The 12,841-nt window shown below is 34.0% G+C and overlaps 1 protein-coding gene across 1 annotated transcript in view; it reads left to right on the top strand.

The window, feature by feature from the left end:
* Nucleotides 1–12,841, top strand: part of LOC109081570 (MAM domain-containing glycosylphosphatidylinositol anchor protein 1-like) — a 179,705-nt gene that overhangs the window by 38,505 nt on the left and 128,359 nt on the right. Inside the window, exon 3 of the mRNA XM_042769445.1 lies at nt 10,166–10,305. Coding sequence (XP_042625379.1) covers nt 10,166–10,305 — 140 coding nt within the window. The remainder of the gene's footprint in view (nt 1–10,165; nt 10,306–12,841) is intronic.

Below are 12,841 nucleotides of genomic sequence, written 5' to 3'. Positions count from 1 at the left end.
CATGCACAAAAAAAAGGAATTGATTGTAAAGTCAGCTTCTTGGCCTGTAAACTGCCTTTCTCATCATATTCTCTTTGTGTCTGTTTTCGTCCAACCTCTTTTGGCTGCACTCAACATGTTGTTTGATCAGGCTTGTTCTGATCCACTCACCCTCAGACTGACTCAACACAGACTGTTTGAAATCTGCCAATATGGGCCGCCCTGATTACATGTGATTGTGCATCTGGCTGTGGGAGATTTGGATGTGTTCGTGTGAAACACTGTTTGTAGTCATTGTTGCCATAATGTTTGTGTACCTGCAGGTGCTGGTGTTTGTGTGCATGCCAGTTAAAAACAATTCACTTCTGGCAATGTGACCAGGCATCTCACAATTGTGAGATATCATAAAAATACATCCAGGTCACATTTTGCCCTGAAATCAAAAAAAAAAAAAAAATTAAAGTTTATTAAAAGGAGTTGAATTTATACAATTGAAGCGTTATAGATTGTATTATACAGTTTTATTCAATATAAAATATATATAATATACAATTGTAATTATCTTTAATCTTAAATAAATTAAAATTTATTATGTAATTTAATGTTAAATATATTTTTAAAATCAGTATAAATGCAACACAGGACATATTACTATTAGGTTTAAATTTGTAATATACATTATATTGTACACACACACACACGCACGCATGCACGCACGCACGCACGCACGCACGCACACACACTATACTGTATACACATGCATTATTTCAATAATTATCATTTTAATACTAATAATAATAAATTATTGATAAAATAATGCCATTACATTTTTTTAATTCTTTAATGTTTCTTTCTGTTTCATTACAATTTAATGTTTTTTTTTTTTAAATCGGCATAAATTAAAAGCAATGCAACAATTATAATATTAATTTATGCATACATTTTAAAATCTAATTATATATATATATATATATATATATATATATATATATATATATATATATATATATATTATATGTATATAAAATACAATTAAAATGCAATTATTAAAATACAAACTATTTTATATATACATGTAGCTGGGGTGAATTATGACTTGGTACTTCTTGACCGGTTTCATGAATTCATTGCATTTCTGAAGTGATTGGGTAGATGTGATTTATATGCTATGATTTTTAATAACAGCATATATCATTTTATATACCTTTTTCTGTTATCTGGGTGGTGATGAAAGAAGGATGGGAACACCATTAATTCCAGGGTTATGTTCGTTCTTTCTCCCTCTTCCTCTTCACAGTGCTCCTTTAATCAGTTTCTGTCACTGCCACTAAAACTGTCACTGTGGTGATCCTGCAAATTTACTTTAGCTCACATCCTCCCCGTCGTTTTTCTCGCGCCTCTCAGAGGCCCTCAGTCGCTCTGACAGGGGCCGAAAGATTCCTCACAGCGCAGTGCGTGCCTGTTTACTCTCATACGGCGCTAATGGATGAAAGAGCCTTCTCACAACAGAGACAAATGGCTTTAACACACACACACACACACACACACACACACACACACACACACACACACACACACACACACACACACACAAAAGGGCTGACATCTCATTAAGTCCACATGAATCAAAAGCGACCCTATTTGCTTTTTTAATACACATTCCTGGTTATATATGAGTGATTCATCAGTGCACATTATTCGAAATAAAAAAAATTTTTGTCTTTATAATCTTTTATCGAAATGTAATAAATTGCCACCAAAGCGACTTTTCTTTGTCAGCTGATGTCACAAATCTTTCATACTTTCTCAACCCATCCAACCGTCAGCTCCATTCTGATATGTGTTCATGTGGTAAGGATTAAATACAATTTTAATCAGATTAATTAGTAATATGCTGGTTAATTAATCTAATCAGTTACAGTTAATTAAATATGTCAAAACAATTCCATTAGTGATCCATTATTAATTTATTAATTAATTGATAGATTTTTAATAATAATAATAAAATTAATAATAAAATTGCCAAACATTTTTATTGAATTAACATTTAATTAACCTTCAAAATTTAACTTTAATGTTAAATTGTTTCAATGTAATATTTATAATTAATTGATTTTTAAAATCAGCATTATGTGTAAGTGTATAAATGCAGTTTAAATAAATAATATAGTAAAAAAATGAAATTGATATTTTTGTTATTATATTAAATATAAATGTATTTATTTTATGTGAAATATGGCCTTTTTTGAGACAGATTTGAATGCAATTAATTATAATATGCTGGTTAATTCATCACAAATAATTTCATTTATCAATAGATGTCAGTATTTTATTTGTTTTATTTCCATAAAAAAATTAATTAATGCCTCACATTTAACCGCTCCTTTTAACTCTGCCAATATACTTTCACGCGTTTTCTTTTGTGGTTCTTTAGGTTCATTTTTTTGTGTGTTTTATAGCTCAGACAGCTGAGAAACAGCCAGTCCAGTTATGAGGCCTGAAATATGCCTGAGGTAAGAAAAAGTTTTTCTGAAGCCTTTTAAGAAAAATCACAGTTGTCAGCAGATGTTCTGCTGGTCAATAAATTCCGTCTGGTCTTGTGTTGACCAAGTAGGTGAGGGAAATTAAAGCGCTGCAGCAAACATGATGGGAAATTAATCGTTAGATGAAAAGCATGCAGTGTTGACACGAGACGCTGTCCCTTTCTAACCCTGTTGAACCACAAGCCTCGGTTTGCTGTCTGCCCATTGCGTCTCCTGTCTATTTTGATGCCAAGATCACTTGGTGCCTGTGAAAGGTGTGATTTGATTGTACACTGTAAAAAAATATTTTTTTTGTAGTTGTAAAGTAAGCATAAGATAAAATTGTATTAAATAATATTACTATAATTTGAAAATATTATCATTTTCAATTCTAATAATATTTCACAGTATTACTGATATGTTTAATTAAATAAATGCAGCCATAGTGGGCATAAGAGACTTCTTTCAAAAGCATCATATAAATCTTTTTTAAAATGTTTGAACAATAAAACAAGGAAGTTCAGTTTCTGAGTGAAAATTAGAATGATTTCTGGAGGATCATGTGACATTGAAGACTGGAGTCATGGCTGCTGAAAATTCAGATTTGCATCATAGGAATAAATAAGAGTTTTAAATATATTCAGATATAAAACGGTTATACTTTCAAAATAACGTTATAAAGGTGTGGAACAAAATAAGATCAAGTAAATGATGACAGAATTTTCATTTTAGGTGAACTAACCCTTTATTTACTTGTTAGAAATAGTTATTTTGAAAGTTGCATTCAAAGTGTTGCTGCTCTGATCAGAGGAGCACATAAGTTTGAACGGGAATGATGCTTCTGTGTGAATGCATGCAAAACGGACACTTAGAAGTCCTGGCATGTGCACCTCTCGCTGCCAGAGACGCTTGTCTGATGAGATGCTGTCTGCCCTAGTGCTCGTTTTTGCCAATAGTTGTGTTTGTCAGAGGGCTGGTCCATATAGAGCCACGGTGAAAACTATCAGCTCCTCAAACAACAAGTAAACACTCAATAAAACACCTTGACACAGCTAACACTGTTAGATTAGCCCTCGCCAGCCCCTACTGGTCAGTCTCTTTCTCTCTCTTCCTCAAGGATCTTATTTATTCTCACCAAACATGCCCATAGACATGCCATTCAGCTCCTGCAGGATGAATAATTCCCTCTCTCTTTTTCTCTCTCGGGACAGTGGGAGATGCAGGACAGATGAATAAGTGTATGACTCCAAGACGTGAGTGAAACAGTAGATCTGGTGAAGCTCCTCAGCAGGAGTGTTTCAACTATGATTTATGTGTGGAGCGTGTACATGAAGAATAGTGAGACAGAGGAGGAGATGCTCTAGAAAACTTTGAGCAACAGTTGAAACCGGGCAGAAGGGGTGCAGAGATGTTCCCAGAGGACCGTGGGTGCAGGTGCAGCAGCTCAGGTCATCAGTTGCACCTGCAGATTTTACACCTGCCCTAATTTGCTTGGTGTAATCCCCTCAGAGCACTGCGTTTGTCATCCTGTTGTTTGGGGTCTTTATAAGAACAGGTTATCCTAAAATGACACGTTATTAATATTTTACTCCCTGATTTACTGAAAAAATAATGTTTTTAGCAATATAGAATTTTCATAAGGCTGGAAAGATTAAGATAAATATGTTTGTTTAATAAATATTTGCATTCAAAAATTTTATTCACACACACACACACACACACACACACACACACATGTTTGTTTAATAAATATTTGTAGATATTATATATATATATCACATTATTAAAATAATGTTTTTAGCAATATATACTGTATATATATTCAAAAGTTTTGGGGTTCATTAAATTTTCTTTTTTTTGTTTGTTTTGGTTTCCCAACAGGGTCCGCCCAACACAAAATCAATTTGCTGAATGCATAAACTGTATTTTCCTGTGCTCAAACCTGCCAATTTAAAGGAAACGCGGTGACGCGGCTGTCACGGCCACCGTCACAGCCCTAAGTTATATAGCTAAATTATAATTAAAATTTAAAAAGATAATTTTTTTTTCTAGTTATATAGCTAATAAGAGATTTTTTTTAATATTAATGCTCATACTGACACGTTGCAAGATACTGTCTTTAGGAAAGTAAATTAAAAACGCATGAAAATAATTGATGCAGCAAAATCATAAATATTGGTTATATTGTCTCATATCAGTATCACAAGTGGCTCAACATTTTGTAAGCTGTGTCTCAGAAGATGTCTGTACATGATTTCCTTAAAGGCCACGTCCAGTTCTATTTGCTAAAACCATGCCATTTAATTTTCTTGTCAGCCATGGTTGTCTTTTCTCGGGTTTGTATTTCCACTCCTACTCTTGCTTATATCACCCTCTCTTTGTGTTGTGACTCTGTGAGCGTGTGTGCAGGTTTGGATGGCTGTGTTCAGTTATTTGTGTGTGTGCGTCTTACATTGATTTGTTTTTATATTCCATCTCTCTATGCCGCTCTCCATTTGTTTGGTTTCTTTCCACCCCCCCTCCGGCGTGTTTCCCTCTGCTGGCTTGAGACTAGTTTGATAACTCACAGAGAGAACCTTGTTTGCTTCAGATTTAGATGGATGGTTGTATGGGTGAATGGATGGATGGATGGACAGGGCTGGGAGGAGAAAAGGCAGAAAGAAGGAGATCTTTGAGGTGTTACTTGTTGTTGGATGACAGCATGCCCACACAACAGCAGCAAAGAGAATTCAGCAGCCCAGCATGCATTCAGGTTAGCACGTTTACCTCCCATCCGGCTCGCCACCCACGGTTTGGACGCAGTCGCTGAAAATATATATTTGAATAAATGTGCGTGAATCTTTCGTTCTATCATTCTATTTTTATATAGTTCTATCTATGGTTCTATCATTCTGTATCTGTCTATCTATCTGTCTGTCTGTCTGTCTGTCTGTCTGTCCATCTGTCCGTCTTGTCATTCTATCTATCGTTTTGTCTCTCTATCTATCGTTTTGTCTCTCTATCTATTGTTCTATCTGGAGTAAATACAGTTGATAGTGTTGTTGGTCGGACTAGAACTCATCCAGACTAGACTGACTTCGCTCCAGTCCTCTGTAATATTTATTTCCTCAGTATCTGACCCAGAGCGAATCCTGTTGTTGAGGAACTGCCACTGAATACTGATGTGAAGATTGTCTTTATTCCATGATGCACTGGGTCAGTGTGACAGTGATGGATGTTGACCCGGCTGCAAAGTTAAAGAGAGCTCATCCCTGACGCTAGGAGGAGGAGAGTGGCCAACATTCTGGAGCTGAGACACACACAGTTCCACACACACACACCTGCTGAGAGGGCAAGTGCTTTGTGAGGTCCAGTCAGCCACACATTATGTGGTGCACCCACAGCTGTTAACACAAGGACCTCACGCACACAAACCCATCTCACACTTAACTGATCAATAATAATCACATCATGGAGAAATTCATTGGCTCTGTCTTTGAGGAGACCTCTCTATTGACCACGCTGTTATTTTCTCTTACACTCATCCATACAGACACACACAGCCTCTCTCTTTTTTGAAACAGGGTGAGGGCGGGATGATATATTTATATTGACTGATGAATTTCCATGACATTTTCAAGCACAATTATCACCAAATTCTAAGGCAGCATCACAATACCCACAATTTGTGTCTGTAGTTATTATTTGAGCATTATTTACTTACAAATAATATTTATATACAAATTATATAAATAATAATTGTACTATTATTTTGAATTAGCTTTTGATTTTAATTATTTTAATTTGTTAGTTTTAGTAATTACGTGTGCTTTTACTATTTTTATTTTGTAAATGTTTCTGTTTAGCTTTTTTAAATTTTTGTTTTAGTTTTTGTAATTGTAGCAATTTAGGCTAAAGGTATTTCAGATAGTTGCCAATGCAAAATTGTAAATTTTCACGCCAGTTTGTTTTTAATCTAATATTTATATTTTATTTCAGCTTTTAAATAGATTTAGTTTAGTTTTAGTTAATAACAACAACAAAGGTTCATCATTCAATATCAGACTGATTCACTAATGAAGCATTCAGTCCAATTTTAAACTGGTTTGAATGATTTATTGAAAATAACTGACTTTAAAGGTTACATATCATGAAAATCAGGTTTTAAGTGCTATAATCAGGTCCCCGGTGCATCTACCAACCAAGGAAACGTGAAAAAGATTAACCTAGTAACTTTGTTTTGGTAAGCCTTTTTCTGAAAGCGTCTGAAAAAAAAAAACAAGCATGTCTGATTTTGCTTCCTTGGTGACTTGGCAAAGGGATCTCATTATAATATTACCATCCCTTAATCTGTAAGTTTCCACCCACGGCACTGTCATTTTTATTTCACAAGCAACAACGTCGTACCAGCTCTAAAGCCATGGTGAAAGTTTAAGAAAAACGTACTAACTGTTCTGTCTTTGGCTGCACAGACGAGCACAGAACACTGTTTAGAGTCCCAGCCTCAGAGGAGACAAGAGTGCAGTGGATGTATTGATTTATTTATTGTATATTACAATGCTGCCACACTGATCTAATATAAGCATGCAGTTTTTTTCCTGGCTGTTTACCTTCATAGACATAACCGTCTGTTTTTGTAACTCGTGTGTTTTTAATGTAAACTTGTGTGTGAAAGAAAACTTAGTTTAGTACTTACATGCTGTGACACTCGTTTTCTAGTCTCAGCTTCAGACGTCACGCCCATGGACCTTTGGCTGAACATCTGATGCATACGGCACACAAAATTGGAAACACTTCAGGAGTTTCGAAGTTGTCATCGGAATTGGTTGTATTATACAGGATTTCCGGGAGACATGTGTGTTGCGTTCTTTAACGTTCCACCTGGAAGCATTACAACTGTGACGACGACCACTTATCAGGATCAACTAAACGCTGGATTCTAAAAAGTATGTGAAATATTTAAAGTTTACGGCACAGAATCTTTAAAATACGTCCGAGAGTTTAACACACCGGTCTGTTATTGTCGCCACATTTCCACGCCCTGAAACATGCTGCTGAATGAAACGAACTGTGATTGGTTGTTTGACATGTCGGTCAAACGGCCTCATGGGTTTTTTATTTATTTGACAATATATTTAAAACAAGTACAATCAAGCCCAAAAGACCAATTCATACACATCTTTAAAAAAAAACTGTCAAGGATAAAATACACAAAAAAGCCATAGCCTTATTTGGGTGGGCCATGGCCAAAGAAAGCTGCCATGGATTCCAGACCTTCAGCTGTCAGTCTGAAGGTCTGGCTACACGAGACTAGCCACTTTCTATCCATGTGCTTCAAATGTGTGACATCAGAAAACCGTATATCAGAATATGGTTTAAAACGCATGATTTCAGTGCGATAAACATGATAATCAGAACCAAAGCAGATGTTTTTAGCAGGTCCGAGCTGTAATGACGCAGCTCTATTCTGGAAAAGGGGGCGGGGAGCAGCAGCTCATTTGCATTTAAAGACACAGACCCGAAAAACAACGTGTTTCTATTTCCATTCAAAATAGGGATTTTCAAAATGATATAATAAATGATCTGTGGAGTATTTTGAGCTGAAACTTCACAGACACATTCTGGGGACACCAGAGACTTGTATTTCATATTGTAAAAAGGGGCATAATATGTCTTTTTTAAAGAATGATTTGCTCACAAATTTTTCATTGCTATGGGTTGTAAGCAAGTTCTACTCTAAACAAATGTAATATTTAGCCAATAGGCGCAATCTATTTTGTGAGGGTTATTTAGTCTAAGATGATTTATTTATTTTGACTGATGAATTCCCATTAGATTTCCAACATTATAAATTATAAGGCAGCTGTTCAAATGTTATATGTATTATTTTCTAGTTTTCTAATACTCATATTATTGTAGTATAAATTACATATTTAGAACTAGCTTTTATTTTAATGTTAAAGTTTTTTTGTGATTGTGTAATTTTTATTTTTATTTTTGTTTTTTTTTTTTTTTTTTTTTTTTTATTTTATTTTTTTTATTTTTTTTTTTTATTTTTATTTCAGTTTTAGTTTTTTTAGTATTTTTGCTAAGGCAAAATTTCTTAAAAAAAAGTTTTTAAATAATAATTCATAATAACAACACTGGTTCATCATCCAGAACAATTTTTGAACTGGTTTGAATGATACTTAAAATAAATATTTGCTCACAAATATTTGTCACTATGGGTTGTGAACAAGTTTTATTCTACAAAAAAAAAAAAAAAAAATAGCCAATTAAATGTGTTGTAGCAGAGCATAAAGCTGACCATAAGCTGACCATTTATGCAGAGCATAAAGCTGCCTTTTCTAGGCCTACAAAACCATTTTTTCCCTTGATATTCTTAATGTTGTCTATGAATGTGGAAACACACAATAAGAGTTATCTTTGTAAAATGTCATGTACAGAATAGCTGAGCTAAGTTTTTTTAAGTGTAAAGATCCATTCACTTCCACTGGCTGCAAGCGACGTTAGTATGAGCACAGGCCTTATTGTACCGCTAATGAGCATCATTAATTTCCGCATGTTGACTGACCTCTGATGCCTGCTCAGCCCTGACCACACCATTACACTCACAAATAAAAGGTTTGGCGGTTTCCAGACATTTCTAAACACCTCCTGCATTGCCTCGCAGCTCTTCCTGTCCCAGACTCCCTTTCAAATGCTAATAAGAGACTCAGACTCATCGTTTACAGTGTGTAGGCTGTTGCAGTACATGCCTTCCTCTTCATAATCAAAGAGCTCACCGTGCAGTGACCGCCGGGCTTGGCTGCCCGCAGTGCTGGCTTGTATTCCCGAGGGTCTTGAGTTTGAATTCTGCTCAGAGCTTGAAATGAAGCCCATCGCATCCAGCTAGCAAACTCTGTTAGGAAAGATGCTGGAGGTTCTTGAGTGCACATCTGACTCATGGAACATGAGAATGGACGATGTCATCTGAAATTTCTGTTTTTCATATTATTCTGTTCATTTTGGCATGCTCAGGCCATGCATGTTTTCTATAAACGTACATATAAGAAGTTCATATCTCATGGCAAGTTTTCCCCCAGAAGTCCACTTGAAAATTGTATTGACGTCAGAACCTCTACAGTTCAGAATATATATTCTTGCATTCTTAATAATACTTACATCAAACTTAGTACTTTGTACTTTTCTATTGCATTTATAACTCATTTTATAGTGAGTTTCAATAAAAAAATCGTCTCAGTGTAGTTCATTCATTCATGAAATGTCATTGTTCTTTATAATATACATAGTGTACATAATATACAGTTATTATCAGGGCAATATCATTTATAAATAATGTTTTGTGTGAAAAAACAATAAAACTTTTATATTTATATTTATTAGTATTTGTACATTAAACCATTTTAGACTGATAATGTACTGAGTTTAAGAAAAATCTTGATATTTTGTTATCTAATGAAGTGATATCCAGACATTTTTAATTATGGCAAAAGGTATCCAAATACAAATACTTTTTGGGGCCACTGTATGTATGAGAGTACAAATTTATCATCCACTTACTGGAAAAATTAAATTGTAGAATCACTAGTTTAGTTAGTTGGTCTCCTGTAAAGCATTTAAAAACACCACTGCTAAAGAATGAAGTGAAAATGTAATAATCTTATTTTCTCTCTGTCCTTCAGCTCCTGCGAATGCTCAGATTGTCCATTCTGGGCAGACATGTGTGGTGAAGGAGGACAACATCAGTGAAAGGATCTACACCATCAGAGAGGGGGACACGTTAGTTCTGCAGTGTCTGGTCAAAGGACACCCGCGGCCTCAGGTGAACACAAACACACATTCACTAGTGGACAAAAGTCATGCAAATGGGTCCAAATTAAACAAATAAAACATCTCTCTCTAAAAATGCACCTGTCACAAAAAAAAAAAAAAAAAAAAAAAAAAAAAAAAAAAAAATGTAAAAATTAAAAAAATGTTTTGGTATCTTAATGTGAGGGACATTCATCATATTTTTGGTTGAGTTGTGGAGAGAAAACACTTTTTGCATTCTAGATTAAATTCTAATGGTAAATCTTTCACTGAAGTAAAAGTTAGAAACAAGCAACATGTGTAAAAAATTAAAATTAAAAAAGATTATAACTAAATTTAAAAAAATACTATATATTTTCATATATAATGTATTCAATCTTTTTTTAAAATCAAATTACATATTATAAATTATTATAAAATAAAATTCACACACATATACAATTTAGTTATAAAACTTTAATCATAAAAAAGTAAACAATTAAATTATATATATAATTTTTTAAAAAATGCAATTATTAATCATCTGCAATCAAATTGATCAGAGCAACCCGCCAAAAAATAAAAGCTTGCTGATTTTGAATTTTGAAAATAATGAATATTCATAAAAAAAATAAAAACTAAAAAGTGAGAAGGGCTAGAGCTGGAGAAATCAGAGGTATATTTGTCATACTATAAAATAATTGTAAATTAATATTTTTATTTTATTTTAAAATATAATAGTATTAGCACACTTTATTTTATTATTTTATTTGAAAAATGTAAACATTTCAATAATATTATTATAATTACTGTTATTATTATTTTATAGTGGGACACAGTATATGCAGTGTGAGCACCAACCCAAATCTCAAGGTGCTCTCATGAAAACCAGACCCCTGTATAGTGTATTCTTTTTATCAATATACACATAATTTAAATTGTAAAAATCATTTAAAATAAATTTGAATAAATGTTTTGCATACACAACTCACAACATGTTAACTTGTTGCCAGGTTTTTTGAGAGGTCAACACTGACACACACAGCCCTCAGGAGCCACTGTACCTCTGTATGAACCATGCAGTTTTTGTGCGTATTCATGTCACGTATCTGATAACAGATGACTGCAGACACTGAAGGAGAGAAGGTCTGTCAGTGGACTTTAGGTTTTTTGTGAGGCTTGTGTTGGCATGTGAGTGTGTGTTATATAAGGTAAGGGTGAGCTGATAACAGTAGGAGGTGTGAAGAGCGTTGCTCCCACAGGCGCTCTGTCCACTGCCATCAGATCACTTATTAAATACCCTCATACACACACACGCATCCTCCCAGCGACCTGTCTACATGTATTAGTGCTCCAGGTTGCATCAGCAGAACACCGATCTGATCTAAATTCCATCAGTTTTCCCTCCCGCGGTCCTGAGGAAGAGTGCACTGAATAAAGAAGTTGCTATTCCATAACATGATCCACGATTTCCATTAAAAATGTCAGGACATTACGATGACAACAGGCTGAATATAGGAGCGTAATATAGAGTGTGAATATAGTCACAGTGTCTGAATATAAACTAATGAGGATATTACTGCATATACTGTTGGACGTTATTGCCTGCAGTGCCGGGCCTCCACGGGTCACTAGATAGTGTGCTTGTGTGTGTGTGTAGATATTTGTGCCTAGATTTTGTTTGTCTCCAGGGCTTATGCATTGAATGTGTATTGGTGTATTTTGCCCTTCACTGACATGTAGTTGCTTATTTTGGAGTCGATATGTGTTTGCGTATGTATAATACAGTATGTATAAAAAGTACTGTTTGTAGAAAGAGAGACGATTGATTGTCACTCATTTCAGTATTGACAAAATCTTTGCCTATTACTGATTTTAACTTATTTTAAACATAGGAACTGAATAAAAACAAGTATAATGATATAAAAACAGTATGTTTAGCCAATCTTGAAAACTAAAAAGAAGTAGTACCACATTTTTTTTAGTTCTATTTACCTTAGAGAAGTACTAAAAGTTTGAGGTCTGTAAGATTGTTTTTGAAAGAAATTAATACTTTTATTCAGCAAGGATGCATTAAATTGATCAAAAGTGATAGTAAAGATGTTTATAATGGTACCAAAGATTTCAAATAAATGCTGTTCTTCTGGTTTCCACCAAATATATTAAGCAGGACAACTGTTTTCAAAATTGATATAATAAGAAATGTTTCTTGAGCAGCAAATCAGCATATTTACTGAAGGATCATGTGACACTGAAGACTGGAGTAATGATGCTGAAAATTCAGCTTTTTTCTGAAGAATCATGTTACAATTTTTAATATATTTTATGATAGAAAATTGTTTTTTTTGATTGTAGTGATTTTTTTAAATTTTATTATATTTTTTTTTGTTTGATTTATATTTTATGAGTATAAGAGACTTTCAAAAACATAAAATCTCAGTAGTGTATGTTTTTACACCAATGCTAGAATGCTTTGCACTCTAAATTTATTATATTTAATAACTTAAAATGTGTAAATGTTAAAATATGCTCGTAACATTGCTTGAGTAGTCAAATAGTAATCAAATCGC

Source organism: Cyprinus carpio, chromosome A13 (genome assembly GCF_018340385.1).
Source record: "Cyprinus carpio isolate SPL01 chromosome A13, ASM1834038v1, whole genome shotgun sequence".
In the NCBI taxonomy this organism is placed as follows: domain Eukaryota; kingdom Metazoa; phylum Chordata; class Actinopteri; order Cypriniformes; family Cyprinidae; genus Cyprinus; species Cyprinus carpio.
Note: the sequence above shows the minus strand (reverse complement) of the source record. Positions and strands in the feature narration are given on the sequence as shown.